The sequence below is a fragment of the Callorhinus ursinus genome, unplaced genomic scaffold (assembly GCF_003265705.2).
Source record: "Callorhinus ursinus isolate GAN/ISIS: 27379988/994484 unplaced genomic scaffold, GSC_fseal_2.0 scaffold4, whole genome shotgun sequence".
Taxonomy (NCBI): domain Eukaryota; kingdom Metazoa; phylum Chordata; class Mammalia; order Carnivora; family Otariidae; genus Callorhinus; species Callorhinus ursinus.
Genome location: NW_027397066.1, coordinates 83,681,991 through 83,705,954, shown reverse-complemented (window position 1 = coordinate 83,705,954; position 23,964 = coordinate 83,681,991). Strand labels below are relative to the sequence as shown.

The 23,964-nt window shown below is 35.9% G+C and overlaps 1 protein-coding gene across 4 annotated transcripts in view; it reads right to left on the bottom strand.

Annotated features, from left to right (window-relative positions):
* The window catches only part of BANK1 (B cell scaffold protein with ankyrin repeats 1), a 307,909-nt gene that overhangs the window by 51,195 nt on the left and 232,750 nt on the right, over positions 1 to 23,964 (bottom strand). For all 4 annotated transcript variants that reach the window (XM_073892030.1, XM_073892028.1, XM_073892027.1 and 1 more), the window contains exon 8: positions 2,464 to 2,542. In XM_073892030.1, the coding sequence (XP_073748131.1) occupies positions 2,464 to 2,542 (79 nt within the window). The remainder of the gene's footprint in view (positions 1 to 2,463; positions 2,543 to 23,964) is intronic.

Sequence of the window (23,964 nt, the reverse complement as noted above, 5' to 3'; positions counted from 1 at the left end):
AAAATCGTGCCATGATGGTACTCATATTTCTACACGGAATTTTATTTTTTACTGTTCTTTCCTTTCATGTGAGAAAGAAAGATGTAATTTCAGTACTAGAACTGCAGACCAAGATTCTTTAATTAACAGCCTAAGCAGAGCAGCCAACAGAAGGAGATCTCTTGCACAATTCTCATTCATCTTTCTTCCTCTCACTCCAAGCACTGGGCCTGAAATAAAGTAGTCTCTAGAAATGTTGATGGAGTCAATGATGCAGTCACTGAAAAGGAATTATGGCTCAGGCTAGCAAAGGAACTTCACTCTTTCTGTCTGGGCAAATCGATCATCAACTTAGAATTACACTCATGCTATAGGAAATTACTTGTAGCTGCTTTATGTTTATGTATTCAGTGTTCACGTCTTATGTAGGCACTTTTCTAAGCCACAGAGCCTCCTTGGTCCTTGTCAAAAATGTCCAAACCTGGAATCCAGCCCTGGAGAGTTGGATGTAGCGGGTCAGTGAGTTTTAGCAAGCTTCATAGCGATGGCAATACCAATGGATATCTGCCAACTAAGGTGTGCTATGCTTCACCCCCTATCTCATTAAGGAACTTGAGGCCTGAGTCCAGTCACACAGAATTTCAAACACAGGACAATTCCAGGTCCTAACGATCTGTGGAAATGAGGTTGTTCTCAATAAATAATGGAAATAACATTTTTCTCTTTATAGGCAGTTCTTCTGAGGATTAAATCATAATAAATAAATGGTCACTATCAGTTTTATTATTACTAAAAACAAAAATAAAATGTGTAACTTTAAAAATCAGTGCATTAATTCATTAATATTTAGCATTATTTTGTGTTATGCCATAACTTTTGAAGGTGTTTACTGATCTATCAATACTGATAGACATTGTATTTAGTTGTATTTGATTTGCAGGTCAATTTGCCTACCACCTGAGAAACCAGTGGTCATTAGTGGTTAGCTGAATATCAGCTGCTCAGTGTTAAAAGGGCAATGCCCCGTGGGCAGAGAATGCTTGCTATGGGAGATGTCACCGTGTGGTGAACAAACAAGAGAGTGGTCAGAAATGGGACCCGAGAAGGTTATCTAGGGCTTTTTAGATGATGATGAGGATAAGTATGATGGGAAGGTATTGGGAAATTTGGAACAGAAAAAATGACTAGCTCCTTCCGGAGCATAGAGTATTAGGGCTGGCAAATGTGGAAGCTGCTTACGCCGGTTTCTTAGTAGTAGTACTGCCGACATTTTGGACCGGATAATCCTGTGTCATGTGGGGTATGTCCTGTGCTTTGTAAGATATTTAGCAGAATTTCTGGTGTTCACCCACTGAATGCTAGTTGTAAACCTCCCTTCTCAAGTCATGATAATAAAAAAGCTTCTGTTCATTGACAAGGATCCTCTGTTGTGAGTGGGAAATAGTCCCTTGTTGAGAACCACTGTGCTGTTGCAATAGTCCAGGGGAAAGCTAACGGCAGGATGGACTGGGATAAATCGTGGAAGAGTGAGGAACAGCTGAATGCTGGCTATGCTATGAAGGTAGAGTCAACAGTACTGTCTGATTGTATTGGATATGGGGTGAGAGAGGAAGTAAAAAAGCCAAGGGAGACTCCCAGGTTTTTGGATGGAATTAAACAAGGAGAGAATCTTCGCTTACTGAGATGGGAAAGTCAGCAGGTGGTGTAGGTTTGAAAGGGTCAGGCATTAGGGTTTTTGGATTTGGAAATGGTGAGTGGGAGATGCCTATCAGGCATGTTGGTGAAGATGCTGAGCAAGCTATTGTATATCAGGGGAATCTGGAATAATGGATAGAAGATTGAATTAGTCTTCAGACATTAGAATATAGAATTACATCCTATTATAGACAGTAAGGACCTTAGAGAGAGTTGTAGTCCAAGCTTCTCATTGCCTAGCAGAGAAAACTAGGGTCTGAAAAGAATGTGACTTTGTTTTTTAAAAAAATGAAAAAACCCCGAGTTGTCAAATAGAATATTTGCATCAACCTGACTTGTGTATTCTCTCTGGGTAGGAAAGACTGGTGTTTGATTTTTTAACAACTGAACTTAATAGAAGTATTTTGTTAAAGATTTTATTTATTTTTTGACAGAGAGAGAGACAGCGCGAGAGGGAACACAAGCAGGGGGAGTGGGAGAGGGAGAAGCAGGCTTCCTGCGGAGCAGGGAGCCTGATGCGGGGCTCGATTCCAGGACCCTGGGATCATGACCTGAGCCGAAGGCAGATGCTTAACAAATGAGCCACCCAGGAGCCCCTTAATAGAAGTATTTAAACTAGCAAGATAATGTAGTAACATCTCTCCCATATTATAAATTAAAAGTCATTCAGTTAATTAAATGCCTTTCCATGCTCTCCTATGCTCTCTTCAGTCTTATTCTATCAGTTATATGTACCTTAATACAGATGCTACATATATACATATATTCATAACATCCAGGAACACTTACTGGGAGAATATGTAAGTAGTGAGGTACTATCATCTTCATAGTCATTTTCTTGCTCATCATTTCTGCTAACTTCTGGGATCTGAAAAAAAATGAATGTAATTTTTAATAATTTCCATTAATCTTAATACATCTGCATCTACATACACCAAATGGAAGTTAATACCTGTGGAAATAATTGTTTTAGTTTTTATTTAAATACTTTGATTATACTATGTATCTTGGTTATTATATTTGTGCCATCTACAAGTGTTCAATGGCACAAAATATTAAAAGTATAACTGTGGCAACAGAACGTTTATAATAGACAATAAATTAATTTAAAAATGAAACAGAGCAACTACTTTAAGATTCAAAACAACAGTCATGAAATTTAGGTGCAATAAGTAAGTCTTAAATAAAATTGAACAGGACTATTTCTCTTAAAAACCATGAGATTTCAGGGGCGCCTAGGTGGCTCAGTCAGTTAAGTGTCTGCCTTGGGCTCAGGTCATGATCCCAGGGTCCTGGAATCGAGTCCCGCATTGGGATCCCTGCTCAGTGGGGAGTCTGTTTCTCCCTCTGCCCTGCTCATGTTCTTTCTCTCAAATAAATAAATAAAATCTTAAAAAAACCCCCAAAACAAAGCATGAACTTTCCTTCATTTTAACATTTCTGTATCTTTAATCTGTTCAAAAGACATTCTTAATTACATCAAGTATTATAATACAGTCAAAGACAGTGGAATTGTAAAATGGTTTATTTTCCATCTTTAAAAAGAAAAAAGAAACAGAGCAAGGGGATTTATGTTTGTTTTACTGAAGTCAGTTTCACTACACTTAGAAGGGAGAATTACTGAGAAAAGACAGAAATTGTTCTCTCTGAATTGCTAGTCTTTGTTTATAATCTCTGAAGGAGACATAGGGTCTACAGTAGTGGAACATATTTGTGCTCCTAGAGTAAGGTAAGTAATGCCAGTGACAACTGTGAGAAAGCATCTAGAGAAAGAGATGGAGGTTGGTTGCATTAACATAGGTCACATTTTGTTACCACGAACTGTAAGTGATTATTCAAGTGATTTATGCTTTTGTTTTTATTAAAGCTGAAATGATTAGTCCATTTGCTCTGCATTGGGAGTGTCCCTTTAAAAATTAGAAGCATCCATATTGAAGCATTATTAAATTTATAATAGCTTTGGTATGCAAAAGTATTTGACCTGCATATTGATTTCATCAATTTGGTTGGTCACTCACTTTGGCCAATGGGACTCTAGTGGAATTTATTTTTTCTTTCTTTTTCTTTCTTTCTTTCTTTCTTTCTTTCTTTCTTTCTTTCTTTCTTTCTTTCTTTCTTTCTTTCTTTCTTTTTCTCTTTCTTTCTTTCTTTCTTTTTCTCTTTCTTTCTTTCTTTCTTTTTCTTTCTTTTTATCTTTCTTTCTTTCTTTCTTTCTTTCTTTTTCTTTCTCTCTCTCCCTTTCTTCCCATTCCATCCCTTCCCTTCCCTCCCTTACCTTCTCTCCCTTCCTTTTCTTTCCTTTCCTCCTTCCTTCCTTTTCTTTCTTTCCTTCCTTCTTTCCCTCCCTCCCTCCATCCTTCTTTCTTCCTTCCTTCCTTAACTAATGCTACCCAGAGAAACAACATGGTTTTTTATTTCCAGTGGAATCTTGAAAATAAAATTCTCTTTAGTATTTTTTTTTATACTGAGCCTGATTCAGAAGCTCATTTTATATTTAAGTCATATTTTCCCCTTGGTGGACTCAATCAAATGCTAATATGAAAAGTCATGTAACTTTACAAGGGAGGTTGACATGTTGATTGATATTTGCATGCTTTGGTATTAAATGCATTATTTAATACAGCCATTCTTTGTTTCCAATTAGCCTGACCTCTTCATTTAATAAGATAGATCAAGAACATATTTAAAAAAATCCATAATACTCTTAAAATCATATCAAGGAAGTTTTTACTAGTTGGATAACAGGGATGGTTTTCAAAGATTTCAGAAATTATGTGAAAATTTCCTATGTACTATTCACAAGCTTAGATATGAGCTCAAAATCAGTGTGAATTAATAAAGAGACGGTGGGCAAGTGGGTGGGTGTATGTGTGTGCACTGAGGTTATAATCTAATGGAATCATTTTTGTGTCATAACTTAAGCTATATGACATTTGTATTAATGAACAAACAAGCAAGCCCAAAAATGTATTGAAGGAAGAAGCTTTCCAAATTTAAAAAGTAGCTAAGTTCAACAGATTTGAGCAGGTTCATAAATACTATGTAAAACTGACATTCTGTATATCAGGCAATGCAGACACTAATTGTTTTCTCAGGAATGAGAGGAAGGAAAACGATTTGTGTCTGCATTGCCTGATATTGGGGAGGGTATGTGCTATGGTGAGCGCTGTGAATTGTGAAAGACTGTTGAATCACAGACCTGTGCCTCTGAAACGAATAATACATTATATGTTAAAAAAAAAAAAAAAGAAGAAGATAGTAGGAAGGGAAAAATGAAGGGGGGGAAATTGGAGGGGGAGACTAACCATGAGAGACCATAGACTCTGAGAAACAAACTGAGGGTTCTAGAGGGGCGGGGGGTGGGGGGATGTGTTAGCCTGGTGATGGCTATTAAAGAGGGCACATTCTGCATGGACTGGGTGTTATAGGCAAACAATGAATCATGGAACACTACATCAAAAACTAATGATGTAATGTATGGTGATTAACATAACAAAAAAAAACCCAATAGGTTTCTTACTTGAGTTCCTTACACTTAAAATCAGATTTATTTTAAAAAATATGTTAGATTCATGACATGAATAACTGTTGAATGAAATCAATGATGGCTTCAGAGACAAGTGTGATAGCCCTCTGACATACAATCACTTTAGTATTTGGCTGTGTGGTGCAGTGGGCAGAGAATGGATGGTGAAGTCAATCTAAGGACAAATCACAGCTCTATTATTTATTAGCTGCCTGATATCGGGCAAGATACTTAACTCTAAATCTCAATATTCTATCCTGCCAAATGTGAATAGTAATATGTATGCCATCAGTTTGCTGAGAGGGTTAAATTAGAATAATGTAAGCTAAGCACATATTACTTCTACCACATAGTAAGTGCTTAATAAATGTAATTTGCACATGTTAGGTTTTCCTTCATGCTATAAAATATAGAACTATATTTAATAAGCACAGTGATCACATCGATTTGACGGGAGAATCATCAATAACAAATCAATAATTATTTAACTAATTTCTTCTCAACTGTGTGCCTCTAGAAGTTCTACTGATAGAAAAAGAACTGAAATATAAGCTTTCTATGTGATTGAAGTGTGGCATTGTGGTTTTGTTATTAGAAATACTTAGATAATTTACAAGATAATAGAGACAAGGATGGAAAAAAGGTAATTCTTTTTTTTTTAAGATTTTATTTATTTATTTGACAGAGAGAGACACAGCGAGAGAGGGAACACAAGCAGGGGGAGTGGGAGAGGGAGAAGCAGGCTTCCCGCTGAGCAGGGAGCCCGATGCGGGGCTCTATCCCAGGACCCTGGGATCATGACCTGAGCCAAAGGCAGACACTTAATGACTGAGCCACCCAGGCGTCCCAAAAGAGGCAATTCTTTAAGAAGTTCCTTTTTCTCAGGCTAGACTCTGACTTCATTCAATTGTTAAATATTTATGCAGGCCTAATATGTGCTAACTACTCTGTTAGCAATTAGGGAAAATAAGTTAAAAATAAAAGAAGAGACATAATTTCCATTCTCACAACTATCATCTTTTTATAAGGAGAGAAGACAAAATAATAAAATGATTAGAATACAATATTTTACTTCACTACACAAATCCAGTCCTTAGAGGTGAAATGGAGAATTAAGAAATAATCAGATAATCAGGGCAAAATTTTATTAATTTGCTTTTTTTGTGAGGAGATTGGATTAAAAATTTATCTTGATACTTGCCTTGAGTCCCAGTACTCTACATGAAAAATCCAGCCTAAATAATAAAATCTACTAGCTGAATATGCTCAATTTAATATTCCAGCCCACAGATAGTCCTTGCAGCACACAATGTTTAATGAAATTAAAATCATTCATTATCAAAGATAAACTAAAAAGAGAACTTCTTGTTGACTGAGGTTTATAAAGCTCCACATGGCTTTGGCATCTAGCACTGTACAAATTGATCATAATTTTCTGATTTTGAGAGAGTGAATAAAAACAATCTTCGTATGGCAGTTGGTTTCCAAATCTTGTTATGAGATTCTGAAGATATTATAATTAGCTTAACTCTCGCCCAGCTTTCCATAGTGTTGATTATAAAGGATTTCGCCAGCGGTAAAGCACATGGCAGTCTGTGGAATGAGAGTAAGAAGACACATATATGTTCGAAGAGTAACAAATTGGCCCTGTAATATTTTACATTTTATCCTAAATGAAGGCACTGAGCTGCAGAATCTGAGATAATATTCCAGTGGAAGTAATAAAGGTTATACTTCCTAAATGTGAGTAATAATGAACAATGTTTTACTAAAGCCATGAATAATAATATCAGAGCCTCAAACATTTTTTCAAAGGCGCATAGTAGGACTATATTATTTTAGCTCTCATTACATCTTTTAAGAGAATTTGTTTCTCCTTAGGCCTATTGGAATATGGTATAAAAGCAGAATCATATGATTTTTTATGAAGTTCTCTTTATATAATAGGAATTAAAATCTTGAGTGTAAAAATTAAATAGGAAGTCCACCCATGATTGGGAAAAGAATAAAGAAGAATAAAAGAGCTGTGAGGGGGGGAAAGTGGACATTTTCCTTAGTATGGACTAAAATTTGTCCTGAGGATATATGTTCCATTTTTTTGGACAGGATTTTGATCTTAGTCTCTGCCCATGATGCAGCTCTAACAACAGCTATGAACTTCAGGCTTGGCATGTGACCCTATAACCACACTCTCATCTCCTTTGGTAGTGTTTGTTCCAAACCCACCACAGTTGTGGCTTCATCTATGAGGTACCTGTACCTTCATTGGACCATATACTTAGTTTGATTTCAGCCATGTCTGTCACTAAAGTGGGAATGACAAATTTAAATTCACTCTTTTGTTAGGATTGTAGCTGTAAATGTAAGAAATAGTTATTTTTATTTAAAATTATGGCATTCCAAAATTTGAAAGGAATCTGTGGATAACTGGTTTAGTCTCTGGTTCACACATTGATACAATACTAAAACAATGTGTCACAATAAAAATGTAGGATTTAGATATTTTTCCAAGCAGAAGTTGTTTTTATATGTGGTCTATAGTCTGCACTGCCCAACCCTCTTTACAAGTTGGCTTTTCTTGGGTTCCATACTAGTCCCTTTCCTCTTGTCACAGAATGCATTTTCTCTAGGTGATCTTATTCACTCCATTCTCTTTAATTTATATCTATACCATGATCATTCCTGGATACATCATTTGCTTCAAACTTTCCTGAGGTCTATATTCTAGGATTCAGCAAAGGATATTAGAGTAAACCGTTATAAAAGCGAAGGGGAAAACCTGGAGACAGAGATACCAGAAAAATCATGAGAGAGAACGCTTTAGATCGAAGTTTGTGTCTACACCCAAAATTCCTATGTTGAAATTCTAACTCTCAAGGTGATGGTATTAGGAGGTAGGGCCTCTAGGAAAGGGCCCTCATGAATGGGATTAGTACATTATAAAAGTAACGTACAGAGATCCTTTACCCCTTCTGCTGTATGATGACACAGCGAAAAGATGGCCGTCTATGAACCAGGAACAGTGCCCTCGCCAGACACTGAATCTGTTGGGACCACATTCTGGGAATTCCCAGTCTCCAGAATGGTGAAAAGTAAGTGTTACTTATAAGCATCAGTTTATGGAATTTTTGTTATGGCAACCTGAATGGACAAAGACAGAGGGTTTCAAGTAAATCCCAGTATTAAATGATTCACTAGGAATGAAAAAGAAAAACTCTGAAAACAGTTCACAGTATTTTTCAATCAAGGTCACTGGTGACCCTGGTGAGGGGAATTATAACAGAATTGGATGAATTCATACTGGATTGAAGAATCCTAAAATGGAAGTAAAGAATGGAAGGCAACATGTAGAGAATTTCAAGAACCATGATATGAATAGGTCAACTGTGCTTAAAATTTTTCAACAAATGAATTAGAGAGATGTCAGTAAAAGTGTCTTATTGTAGGCAAGGGTTGTGAGGATGGTAATAACATCCAGAGCATATGTGCACAAAACATGGTACTACGCAGAATGGGATATACAAACATGAAAATCATGATCCCAAACCTCAAGAATTTTACAACTGTGGAGAAGAGAAGGAATATAGATAAGGCAAAATGAAGCAAGCTTTTAGGGGCTCCTGGGTGGCTCAGTCGTTAAGCATCTGCCTTCGGCTCAGGTCAGGGTCCCAGGGTCCTGGGATCGAGCCCCACATTGGGCTTCCCGCTCGGTGAAAAGCCTGCTTCTCCCTCTCCCACTCCCCCTGCTTGTGTTCCCTCTCTCACTGTGTCTCTCTCTGTCAAATATACAAATAAAATCTTTAAAAAAATAAAAAAATAAAAAAATGAAACAAGCTTTTAAAATATACATATACTTGAAAGAGGCTCTAAGATAGATACATAATCATTTCCATCAGGAGGATGGAACAGAGAACAATTGAGAGTCGGTGGTATTCAAGCTGAGACTTAGAGGGTAAGTATGGTTTTAATCTGGAAAAAAAAGGGAGGAAGCAAATTCTTGGCTGATGGGTAAACATGACTGAAACAGTAGGAAGACCTGGTGAATGGTTCCTAGTTGGTTTGATTAGGTTGTATGGAAGGATATATTTGAATGTCAAGATGTGGTGGTGCATTATGATTTGATTTTACAAACTTTTAAAGTTCTTGAGTATGTAATTATTTCCCAAGAAGTGGGGAAGTAGCATGTTCCTGCTTGTATTTTAGAAAAATAATTCTGGTAATAGTGGGTAAGAGGGAGAGGGGGCTATTTCAATAGTCAAGGTAAAGGATATTAAGGACTAGTGAAAGAAAATATTTAATGAAGAAGGCAGATTTAATAAATATCAAGGAGATGAGATGAATAAGATTTTTTACAGTTTTGATGCCAAAGGCTGGAGGAAAAGGGTCAAATACGGCTATGTAAATTTCTGTTCAGCTCAATGCTATATGGTACCCTCTAGAGAACTTTTGTCATTTAGAGATGAAAACACTGATTAAAAACATCTTTTCTTTGAAACTGGAGGTCAGAGTCTGAGGTCAAGATATAATATCAACATCTTAGATATCCTTTGCATTGTTTAATGTAACATTTAAAAATTCATTTGGAATGGATATATGGCCATTAAATGGTGATTCTTCCCATTTCTTTATGAAGTTAAGAATCTAACCAGTTTGGAAGAACAGAAATCAGTTAATTGTATGGTGGTCAAATAAACTTTTAAGTCAACAAGACTTTTAACTATGAAACAAATGGATAGAATTGAATTGAAGAATAAGTACAAAATTCCAATTAAGTTATAAAGATAACAAAAGAGTGCTTAGATACTATTGGACAATAAACTATAAATTACATTTAATCAAATCCTACTATATTTCTTTTTTTTTTCTTCTCCCATTCTGTCGATTGTCTTTTGTTTTTTTTTTATTTTTTATTGTTATGTTAATCACCATATATTACATAATTTGTTTTGGTGTACTGTTCCATGATTCATTGTTTGTTCATAACACCCAGTGCTCCATGCAGAGTGTACCCTCCTCAATACCCATCACCAGGCTAACCCATCCCCCCACCCTCCTCCCCTCCAGAAACCTCAGTTTGTTTTTCAGAGTCCATCATCCTACTATATTTCTTTCCTAGAAATGAAAAAATTTTTTAAAAGGTTGCCATGAAATTACATGGGTTGATTGGGTATTAGATGCTTCTGAACAATACACTGAAAACGAAAACCAGATAGTTGTACCCATCATTTAGAAATGATGTTAAATGGAATGGAGACATCAGCAAGAAGGGGTTTGGTAAAAGAGAGAAAAACAGAGAGAAAAATGTCAGAGATAGAAAGAGGATGTAATCGTACAGGTCAAAGGTCAAAGCTAAGAGAATCATTCTTTTTTTTTTTTTTTGAGATTTTATTTATTTATTTGAGAGAGAGAGAGGACAGAGGGAGAGGGAGAGGGAGAAGTAGACGCCCTGCTGAGCAGAGAGCTCGATGTGGGGTTCAATCACAGGACCCTGAGGTGAAGGCAGATGCTTAATCGACTGAGCCACCCTGGCAACCCTAAGAGAATCATTCTTAATGAACCTTTCTTGATTTCAGAATGGTATTCAGAATGCAACTAAAGCATCTTGAAGAGGAAGGAATTTCTGGTACAGGCAACTTTACAAAAATATGCAAAACTTAGGGAAATTCTTAGTATGTATCTATACATGCCATCTAACATTTTTGAGCATGACAATTATCACCAACTTTGGTCAGTCAATAAATATTTATTGAATGTTTGCTATATGCATAATACTATAACACTAGGCAAGTTTCCAGGGGGTATACAAAATATGTTACATATAATATGTTCCCAGGATGCTACATATTTAGCTAGGAAAATAAAAGTAAAATGAGTAAAACAATTGTAGTCCCTTAAGTGTTTGGTTTGGCTAAAGAGTGCAATAGAAGATAAAAAGAATGAAATTATCTTAGGTTGTAATAACTAGAGCTGGAATTTGAAAAACGGGTAAAATTTGAGAGCTAAATCTTGAATCTAGTCCCAGGAACTAATGCATGATTACCGAGCTAATGGATGAATAACCAATAGATGAATTGGTGGAAGAAGGAAGAACATGGGTATTCTTGGTAAGAAGAATTGGTGCAAGCCAAAGCTAAGTTGAGCAGGCCATATGCAGAGGGCAAAGAGCAAAGCTACCCAATCAAAAAAGCAGGTGAATTTTTGAGAGAACATGTGAATTTCGATACAAAGAGTGGAGTCAACATTTGCTTATTATATCCCAATTGTGGAATATTGGAAATATTTGTAGATGACAGTAGTGATGATGATTGGTATTGCTATTAAACATCCCATCTATAAATACATGTAGGTTATATAGGTTAAGAGCTTGAGTCCAGAAGTATTGTCAGATAAATCTAGATTCAAATCTCACTATTCTATTTATTACCCACATGAGCTTCAGCAATTTCGCACTCTTGACCTCTCCGGATGTAAAAATGACTCTAAATATGCCTAATGTCACAGGGTTATTGTGAATGTTAAATAATATCAAGTACTTAGCACTCAGCTTGCCACATAGAAAGCACTAAACAACTGTTATCTCTATTATCTTCATTAAGATCATTATTTTATGACAGAATGACCTTTTATGTTGCCTTATTTTTTCATATTACTAAGCTATGTTTATGTAAAAATTTATATTCAGTTATAAGATTGAGTAAAGATCAATTCTTCTCAAGTTGGAATATAGAGAATAAAAATAAAGACCTCCAAATAGTAGGGACTTTTTTGTAGCTTACAATAAAAAAAAAATGTTTCTTTTGAAGTGTGAGGAATTATAAGGCAGATGCGATGGTGATCAATATTGGACCAATTAAGCTAATGGAAATTTAGCGGGGCTCTTGGGTTGTGTAGGCTGTACGTGGAATTTCCATGGAGTATGATATACAGAGCAGCCTAAGAGCTGGATGTCAGCAGGGTTGTTGAGGAAAAGGGTCTCTCAAATGATTCTACAGTGTTTAATTCCCAGATGGTTTATATTTGGTTTTACAACATTGATATTACGACAAGGATTTGTTTAGGCTAATATTAAACTTAGATTGCCTTCTTCCAGGGTAAAATGATGCAAGGGAACACAGGTGCTAACTCAGAAGGGTATATCTTACTGGGTTCACCAAGAGTAGGGAAGAGTAAATTGGACATGGATGAGGCTCAAAGTACACAGATGAGTAGTTAAGAAGGGACTAAGAAATTTGGTTTTAATAAACCATGAACCCGTGATTGTTGCATTCATTGCCTTAACTGTTTTTTCTAGTCTTGTACGAAGAACAAAGGCACAGACATGGCAGCCAAATAAAGCTTTGCTATTCACAATTAAAATCTTGAAACAAGTTTTAGTTTCAAAATCATAAGTTAAAAAAAGATAAAATTCTGTTGAGGAAACACAAAATACCATTAGGTCAGAAGTACGAATCATGCTATTTTGAATGCTCCAATAAAATCAAATTTTAAAAACAAAACAAAACATGCTTTCATTTGGAGGAAAATGAAATAGACACTAAATAATGGATGGGTTTACATGTTTCCAAGTCGGCAGACTGGAGTTAGTAAAGAAGTGGCCAGCTTTACATTTATGTTGATTATTACTAAAAATCACTTTTTCTTCTTCTTTTTTTAAGCCTTAGATAATCCGGGTGAGGGTCAAAGAGAACCAATGGAAAAAACCAAGCTGAACAATAAAAGGCTGGAATTATCTTCACAGCGGTGGGACATCTCATTTATCTAAAACAGGAGGAGCAAGTGGTTTCTCGAATCCAAGCCAGAAACAAACATAAAATACCACTTAGAGACCCAGCAGTTTCCACCAAAGATTATACGCTTCAGTTGTTAGATAATAAGTATTATTTGACAAATGAAACAAAAGATCCTTTAAGTTTATATTATTACTATAAAAAAGAAGTGTTTTTGATAAATTAAGCTGAATGATTCTTAAAGCTTATATTGTTGCAAGTCTATTCCCAGTAGGTGTTTATATGGCTGGAATAATCCCTCACTTCCAAATACAGAATTAGAAGAGTCAATTCTTATTGATCAGAGCATTTAAAACATGAAAGATAAACAGAGCAGGTGAGTCATCAATTAATGAAGACATGGTGGGACAGTAAATAAAATTTCTATCCTCCAACTTCAATTTGAAGGCAGGTAACAATTCAGAAGAGGCTGTTCCCATGGAAAAAAGTCACTACAAATAAAAGTATGCAAAAAATACATATTTTATATATGTAGATTCAATATTTTTTATATACTGGAACACATTGTAGTACTCTATGTATTTCCTCCCATTTTATAATTTTATATTTAAATAGTGGAGTTTAGTAACACTATCAAAATCATTCAGTAGCAAAGCAGTAAGATCAGAAATTATGAGTTTTCTCATAATCAGAAAAACCTGTGAGACGCACATGTATCCCCAATGAATAATTCTCCTTACTAAAAGCCACCCTTTTCACCCTATCTCAATTTACCAGATTCCATTCAAATCAGTTATTAGAAGACCTTTACCATTTTACTTAACTTTCTAAGTACATTGGCCGGATGTACAATTTTAGATCTTACCTAAATATGAATTAATTTAAGGAAAATTACAAGAATGCATTTTTTTGTACCCCAAACAACAAAAAATAGTAGTAGAATAAATTTGATAAGTTGATAATAGAATCTATTGAAACTAAATTTTCAGTGCATTTAAGATAAAATAAAATGGAAAACTTTTGTGATAGAGGAAACAGCATTGTTACATATTAAAGAAATATACTTCCCACCCATGCACATGTAAAATCAAAACAGAGGAGAATCAATAAAACCAACAAGCTCACTTTGGAAGAAAAACGCCTTTTTCTTTTGCCCAGAAATCTGAAAGCTTTTAACTTGTAATGATGAAATATAGTTTATCTTGAGAGAGGGGCTGGGTACCAAGACACTCGGTGCTGTTGTTCATAGTCTATCATTACTTTAAAAGGAGCCTCATCCCACTTCATTCTGCTACTGAGAACTGCAAACCTGCTTGTTGGGAGGTGGTAGGTTAGCATTTTTTAAACTTCAAGTGATTTATTTAGCAGATTTCCCACAGGAAAATAATTCCTAAACTTCACATTGACAGCCTAAAAGAAATTGGGACTACTGTAATGGAAATCAAAGTGTGTCTAATATACATTTGCATCTGGAAGTAACTCCATGAGTGTGTAACCTTATATGAAGTTTAAATAAATTTGCCTAATGCAGTTCACCTTTGATTTTACCTTTGCATATCTTCTGAGAGGGATTTTTCTGGTCTTAAATGTAGACATTTATTTCCAAATGGCCACCCATGGCAGTTGATTGAAAAATGGCTTCACAATAGGATATATGTAGTTTAAAATAGTCTCTTTAAATTAAAAAGAAGTCCCCCTATAAATACGACCAATTCATCTTTGACAAAGCAAAAAAGGCAATACAATGGAGCAAAGATGGTCTCTTCAACAAATGGTTCTGGAACAACTGGATATCCACGTGCAAAAAGTGAATCTAGACACAGACCTCAAATCCTTCCCAAAATGGATCACAGACCTAGGTGTAAGATACAAAATTCTAAAACTCCTAGAAAATAACGTAGGAAAAGCCCAGATGACCTTGGGTATGGTGATGCCTTTTTAGACATGAGAACAAAAACAATCTCTGACAGAAACAATTACTAAGCTGGACTTCATTAAAATCAAAGACCCTGTAAAAGACAACATCAAGAAAATTAGAAGATAAGCCACAAACTGAGGGAATAGATTTTCAAAAGATACATCTGATAATGGATTGTTAGCCAAAATACACAAAGAACTCTTAAAACTCAATAGTAAGAGAACAAATGACAAGTTTAAAAAATGAACCAAGACCTTGACAGTTCACCAAAGAAGATATACATACAGTTGGCAAATATATATATGAAAAGATGCTGCCAATCATAGGTCATCAAGGGAAATGCAAATTAAAACAATACAATATTGCTACACACCTATGTATGTAGTAAACTCAGAACACTGACAACACCAAATGCTGGTGAGGATGTGGAGTGACAGGAACTCTCTTCCATTGCTGGTGGGAATGTAAAATGGTATAGGTACTTTGGAAGACAAGTTGGCAGTTTTTTACAAAATTAAGCATATACTGTTAACATATGGCATAGCAATCTCACTTCTTGGTATTTATCTGAAGGAGTTAAAAACCTAGGTATACATAAAAACCTGTGCATGTATGTTTATAGCAGCTTTATTCATAATTACAACAACTTAGAAGCAACCAAGATGTCCTGCAGTACATGAATGGATAAATAAACTGTGGTACCTCCAGATAACAGAATACTATGCAGTGCTAAAAACAAACAACCAACCAAACCAACAAACAACCCATGAGCTATCAAGCTCTGAAAAACATGGAGGAATCATAAATGCATATTATTAAGTGATAAAAACTAATCTGAAAAGGCTACATACTATACAATTCTGACTATATGACGTTCTGGAAAAGGCAAAACTATGGAGACAGTAGAAGGATCAGTGGTTCCCAGGGGTGGGGTGGGGGGAGAGATGAATAGGCAGAGCACAGAATATTTTTAGGGCAGTGAAATACTCTATGCTATTATAGTGCTTTATTTATGTCATTATAATTTTGTCCAAACCCATAGAATGTACAACACCAGGAGGGAACTCTAAGGTATACTATGGACTTTGGATGACTATGATGATGTGCCAGTGTAGGTTCATCATGGTCACTAGCTGAAGTGAGTTTCTCCTAATCAGGGTTTTATCCACAATTCCTTTCTGAGATATAAGTGATATGTGGCGACAGGCACTCCCCTTCGTCTTGCTTTCAAATAATAGAGAGATGCAGATTCCACGATTTAGAAAGGTCTTCATTACAGTTCTCTGCATTTATCAAGCAATTAATGATTTTCAAAGCTGTTTCACATATACCGCCATCCTCCTATCAGTCCTGCCACACAGAAGATAAATGTACCATTCTGGTGAGTGGTACTGATGGTGGGGGAGGCTATGCATGTGTAGGGGCAAGAAGTATTTGGGAAATCTCTACACCTTCCTTTCAATTTTGTCTAAAAATTCTTTAAAAAAATACAATATATAAAAACTTAAAAAGAAATTCGTATGCCATTAGATAGTGAATTTAATGTTCTCCATTTTGTCTGAAAGTATTTCTGAAACTGTTTAGGGTAAAATTCTATAGAAACCAACAATGGCATAACACAGAAATATGATTACTGAATCACTAGGTCATCTAGCTTTCTAGCATTACATATTAACATTCTGTCTAGATATCTGAGCCACTTTGCATTGCTGTGGATCATGAAATTAAAACAGTAAGATAAGGACTGAATTACTTTACCTGGGATTTGCATTTATTAACAGCTGAGTTAAGTGAATGAATAAAAAATTAAATATTATGCCCTATGTTTGAGGACATTTTGAAGTTTTACAAAGAAATGTGCCTTACTAAAGAGTTGAGTTTCTCATCAAACTAAAGCAGTATCTTTAGGAAAAGTTCAATCTCTAAAGAATTACAATAGCAAAGGAGCTTTATCTTTTTATTTACTTATTTAAAAACATTTATTCATAACTTGATAAATAGCAGAAAATATATTAGGAAATGGGACTATAGGGAAGCTTACATTACTCTGAAAAAAAAAACACTGGCATCCATGTACATATTTATATGTGATAGGTATAACAATGTTGTTATAAAAACTAATAACTTACATAATATTACTATGTACCAGACACAGATCTAAGGTCTGTACTTACATTAACTTATTCAATCCTCAAAACAATTTTGCTATTGTAATCCTCATTTAATGAGTGAAAAAAATAGGCACAGTGGGCTCAAATAACTTGTCCACGTTTACACAGCTAATGTCTCTTACTAGAGGGCCCGAACAACCAGGGAAAAAAGAAAAGGAGCATATACAAAGAAGAATGTGTGAAGTCACCTCAGGGTACTGTGAGTCAAGAGTTGTAGAGATTCACAGGAGAGAGAGCTGACAAAAATTTGCAAGAAACATTCAAGTCTCAGGGTGATGGCTGGCATTTGGCACATCTTCGAAAGATGAGAAAGTATTTGCAAGTAGGGACAGAGGCAGGAGCTGGGCATCCTGGGCAGTCAGAGCAAAATAATCAAATGTGGACATGGAAAAGCACGGGTCGTGTTCGGGAAACAATGGGCTGTCCAGCTTCAGTAGAGGACAGGGACAATCGACGTGTGTCTCTGGGGTGCAGGCAAACCCTAGTTGCACGGTGCTTCCTGTCTCCCCTGTGCCTCCAGCCCTCAGGTCGGGTGGCTGGGAGCCGGCTGTTCACCAATTCAGCCCGTAGTGCACAGGCTGAGAGGAGTACTGCCCTGGCTATTATCTGAGTTAGGAGGAAACGGAAGGCACGCTCTCAGTCCCCAGAGAAGAGATGGGCAAAACAGCAAAAATGGCATCTGAAAGCACAAGCAAGACATCGTAAAACCACATCATAGCTCTATAGTTGCCAATGGAGAAGAGCTAATGGAGGTGCTGGGGTCAGGGGCCAGAGAAAACAGGGGACATCCAGCGAAGACTCCAGACGTCCCTGTTCATTTTCCTCAGCTACCCCTGCTTGCAAATGAGCTAGGTATTTTTTTGAGAAGCAGGAGACAGCTACATTTTTACATTTGGTTTGGTATAAATACAGGAAAAATCTCTCATAAATGTTTCTTGTGTTCTGAGAAATAAAAAATGGGATGAATGGACATATGTTATAATCAGAGAATCTTGTTTTAGGCCCAATTTTTCAGGGAAGAAAAAACCGTTGTAAGATGAAAATGTTACAAGTAAGAACATATGGGTTTCACAGTAATATCATTTGACAACTTAATGGGCTATGTCTCCTGGGTAGCACGGAACTAGAGTGTGTGTGGCTCTTATTCCTTCTAAGCCTACCTCAAGCAACATACACAATTACTTGTTACTATACTCATACCGTAAATAGGATAACAGAGGCAGAGGAGGTTTTTAATGATTTGTTCACGGTCACTAGATGAAGTGAGTTTCTCCTAATCAAGGTTTTATCCACATCCTTTCTGAGATATATGTGGTATGTGGCTACAGGCATTCCCCTTCGTCTTGCTGTCAAATAATAGAGAGATGCAGATTCCACGATTTAGAAAGGTCTTCATTACAGTTCTCTGCATTTATCAAGCAATTAATGATTTTCAAAGCTGTTTCACATATACCGCCATCCTCCTATCAGTCCTGCCACACAGAATCATGTGTCCAACAGAAGATAAATGTAGAGATGGTGGCTTGTACACAGGCTCTTGGTATTTAAAGCAGAGATTGAAATCCCGGATAACCCAGGGCATTGGGGTATGTGGATCCAAGTCCAGTGCCCCTTACACTATAAAATGACATTGTCTGTCAAAACAATCTGTACCATGTATAGATGAAATTAAAAGAGGCTAGTGAGAATAATAGATATTAGGAAAAGAAACTTTTTACTCAGTGAAGAAATCATGTCTGACTACAGATCAAAGTTCTAGTCTATAAATGACAATGAAGGTTTAAAAATTTATGTTGGTGGTAAAAATGAATTTGTAATTCATGTCTTCTATCTTTGATTAATGTACTTTCCAGAGCATGTAAGAGAAAATTGTGGAGCTAATCCAACAAAATCTAGTAATCAATTAAAATCCTGTGATACAGGGACGCCTGGGTGGCTCAGTTGGTTAAGTGGCTGCCTTTGGCCCGGGTCATGATCCCAGGGTCCTGGGATCAAGTCCCACATCGGGCTCCTTGCTCAGCAGGGAGTCTGCTTCTCCTCCGCTCTCCCTCTGCTTTTGCACTCTGTGTCATATAAAAAAAAATCTTAAAATAAAATCCTGTGATACAGTTCAGGATGAAAGACGGCCAATATGCTTTTCAAGTCATTAAAAGATGACTCTGAATATTCCTGATGATAGAAAATTCTGTATTTTATCATCTATTTACCGGTAATTGACTTTTTTAGAAAGTGTTGCTCTTTTCAGAGAAGAAACATTTTTATCAGGTAGACTTTATCTGTTTTTGATAGGTGTAATAAAAGGAGAAGTAAAAGTAAAATTCTGCACATTATAGTTACATTTGTTTTAGTTTTATGACAAGGTTAAAATTAAGTTTAAATTGTGGTTTCAGATTACCTTGTTTCCCCAGCTCCTATTACCACAGCAAATTTTATATCCATGCTTGCTTTTTTATTTCCTGAATCTTTAGTTAACATTTCCAAGACAGGCCAAAGCACTTTGCCTTTCAGCGCTGATTTGTCTCTGGAACACAATATCCACTTCTGTTTGACAGCCTCTGTAATCACTACCAACATTTCCAGCTCAGAGCCCATAGACAGGTCATTTGCTAAGAGAGGTATTGGATTTGTGCTTGTTTCTTCTAATTATTTTTATCTGGCTAAATAACAGCTGTCCAGATACGCATTTCCAGTTTATCAAATACTTAACACATGATAATCCAGACATTAGGTATTATATCTTAGGGACTACATTTCTTCACCCTTAAGTTAATTTATTCTTTTCCAGACTTGACCATTAGCTCAATGTTGTTGTTTTTTTTTATTTTTAAAAAGAAATAAACACAAACCACAGAAAAATGAGCTTGTATACAGTGAGTTGCCATTTTCAACCATAGTTTGATAAGACATTTTCTTTTGCCAAATATAATGCAGTATGAATCAGGTGACCCTTATGTTACCCTTTTGTGAATCAGAGCTGCACAAGCTAAAAATGTGTGGGCCAGGCATACTAAAGATAAAAATACAGCAAGAAGGCAATTTAAATAGATCATATGTTTATAATCATATGTTCATAATCATATGACATTATCAGAAAGATCAGAAAAGATTAAATTTAAAATTGTAACATCCTACTCAGAATCACCTAGTTAGTTACTTGTTACTGGATAAAGAAATCCATTTCAAACCTAATATCAACGTTTTGTATAATAAAACTCATATAAGAAAGCACTGGAGATTGACAATCATTTAAATTTCCTGTTCATACTTTACCCGCCCCCCCCTGGAAAGAATAATGTAGATTATTGAGTTATAGGGAGTTAAGACCAAAGATAATTTTAAGATGAGGAACAGTATCAGATAGTGTAGTAATCTTGGCCTTGGATGCATGTTAAATTCACCTGGGGAACTTTTATAAACTACCCATTCTCAGGCCCCACCAACTAAGACCAACTAAATTAGAATCTCTAGAAGTGACAGCCAACCATTTACATTTATTAATGGGTCTGCTGAGGATTCTACTGTGCATTCAGGAGGGGAGACACATAGACAGTGATTACAAGCACAGATTTCTGGTAAGATGACCTAAGATTCTAAGGGGCTCCTAGCTACTGACTGTGAACAAGTTATTTAAGTTAGTATTAGTTTTCACCTGTAGATCAAGTACTTCTTGGCTTATTTCAAGAGTGAGATGAGTTAGTTCTTGGCATAAATTAAGTACTATTACAATTATGCAGTGGGGGAAAACCCACTTCATGTGCAGGTGAAGTGTGACGGCATGTGTCAAGTTCTGAAACTGTATTTTAGTGCCTATACCCCAATATCTAGTGGAATTCCAGGTTTTCATGATCATAGCACTTCCTGAATTAGGACTTTAAATTTTTCTTTATAGGCAGTGTTGTGCCTTCTTGAAGCAATAAAGCAGGAAGGTTAAGAGCATAAACTCAGGAGGCAATAGTCAGGTTTGAATCTTGACTGTGCCTTCTATAAGCTCTGTGACATTGCCCAAATATTTAACTTATCTGTCCCTCAGTTTGCTCATCTGTAAAACTGGCTACTAATAGTACCCGTTTCAGAGAGATGTTGTGATGAGTAAATGCATTAATGAATACACTATATAAAGCTGTTAGTGTTAGTGTGTTCCAGCACATTATAAAGTACTAAAAAACTGTTATCTATCATGATTATGATAATGATAATGATGATGGTAGTAAGTGAACTTCTTTACTGATGTTTCAAACAAAGGAGTCTCTTTCCTTGAGTGGAAAAATCCATATTGTGTCAAATAGACCTTTCCATTTTTAGCTATTCCCCCACACCATTTCCAATAGAATGCCACACCATATCTACTAGAATGACGTATGAGGAATCAAGTTTTCAAGGGCAAGGTTCAGATCTTTCTTATTTATCTGCCAGTTCACAGACTTTTTTAAAAGTAATGATTTAAATCCATATCCACTTCCTGCAAATGGTATGAAAGATCGTGTTCTATTGGTGGTTAATAAGTAGCATCTTCTTTATATATGCATTTATTTTATAAATATGTTTTGGTCATATATCATATGGTTATATGTGATCACATACTGATGTTGACACTAAGGGAAAAAATTAAAGAGAATTCATAAATTATGATGCTATAATATGTTGCAGTTCTTATATAAAAGCTTATTTGGGGGGCTTTAATACAAATATTCTTAATGACATCTTTAGAGATCTTGAGTAAAGAGATACTTGGTTTCTCCCAAATCGTGTTGAATATCACATTTTAGAATTTTATATTACTCTTTGTATCTTTTAGCAAAATTTCATATTTTAAAAATGCTTTACCAGATAAGCATTATGTAATTCATAAATTTACTATTTGCTTTTTCTTCACTGTAGCTATTAGTGTTTTTCATTACAACCAAAATGTCTATGGAGGAGGCCACGTTATAGTGTCAAGGATTCTATTAGATATCACAATTAGGAGCTGATATAAGTGTTTACAACTACAGCTGTGAAGGTACTTGTCATAAGGGATTCATTATAATGTATTGCATATCTGACAAAAGGCACATAATAATCTTTTATTGCTTTCCATGCTTTTTAGGGCTTTATTTTTCTACAGCCAAACAAGGTCATTTCACATTATTTTTCCTTGACCCTTAATGTGACAGCAGATACACTTTCTGAAATAAATACTATTATGAGCTACTGAAAACACCTGAAGGCAAAGTGGGCAACTTATTAACTATGCATTTATGAAGCATCTTGTGGAAGGCAAATAAAATCCTTATATCTGCCACTGCCTTTTTAATGCTTCACAGCTACTGTCCAAAAAATCCCTCTGCTGAAGCTTCTAGCAATGGCTGGTGTATAAAAGAGAAATAAAATGCAGAGGAAAAAGAGGTTTTAGAGTTATAATTTCCACGGAGTTGCAAATGCAGACATCAGGAGCTTCAACAACATTCTTTTTTTGTCATGTACCAAGTTTGTGATATATGGAAGACAGTGCCAGTAACCTTTCTTTTAACTGATGTCTCACAATCCAGCCTGAGAGCCAGCATCTATGTTGGTGAATTCATGGCCCTATACATTGGAGGTGATAGTCATTTATGCATGCGTGAATTCATTTATTCAACAAATAAACTGAGCACCTACTTTGTGTCAGGCAGTGTTCTGAGTAATAATGATATAGCAATAAATAAAATACGATAAAGTTTCTGCTTCCGTGGCACTTCATTCTAGTGGAGGGCAGACAAATAATAAACAAATAAATATATGATATGACAGGTGATTATAATTATTATGGAAAAATAAAGGGATAGGTAGAGTCAGAGTGGGATTGATATTTTATATAAATATATGCTTAAATATTCATATACAGGACTATGAATATATGCATTTGAGTATGGAATATATACACATATATTTTTCATGTGTATGTATATGCACGTATATATTTCCCACCTCTTATATTTCCTACTCCACATGCCTTTCCAGAACCTTGCCACTCCTCACTAAGAGTAGATGTTAATGTTCTCTTTCCTTGAAAAGGGGTGGGTCTTTGTGATTGCCTTGACTGAAGAGTAGAGCAGAAATGCCTCTCTATGACTTCTGAAGTTGGTCATGAAAGTGATACAACTCTCTCAGGATATTCACTCCTAAAACCCAGGCATCAGGCTACCAGGTAGTCCAGGAAGTATGGAGATCTTCATCTACAAGGAGAGAAACAGAGGCTCCCAGCTCCCAGCTCCAGCTGAGCTCTCAGCCCAGAGCTCCAACTGCCAGATATGTGAATGATCCAATTTTGATAATGTATATTCCAACCCTATTTTCAACTGTCCCAACCAAAGTCTTTGGAGCAAAGATGAACTTCCCCTACTGAACCCTGCCCAAATTGCACATTTATGAGCAAGTCAGTCATCATTATGGTCTTAATCCACTCTTTTGGGGTGGTTTGTTATACAACGATATATAGCCAGGACAATACATATGCATACATATGCATGCTTGATTCAGTTAAAGCTCGACTGAGTGAGTTCCTTCCAATTTTAAGGATTAGATGGCAAATAAAACAACTTAGGTGACTTGAGAAAGGAACCACTGTGATACCCATCAGAGCTACTAAAAGCAATAGCATGGCTATTTTAGTAGGGTTACACCCTTGGTTGGTTCTGTCAGGTTGAATCTTGACAGAAAGTCTGGACATTTTTCCTGGAATTACTTTGGTGCTGTGTTCAGGTTTACCTAGTAAGGCACTGAGCCTGAGGTTTCAAGTTGTGTAATGAAACTCTGTAAATTGGAGATGTATAACCTTGAACCAGTTATTTAACCTTTCAGAGTCTCTTCGGATGTATGTGTGTGGGTGTATTTATAGCATAAAAAATATATATTTGTATAACTGTCGTCTACCACATAAGGTTTCAAGTTTAACAAGAGTCATAATAATTGCTAATATTTTTGAGTGCA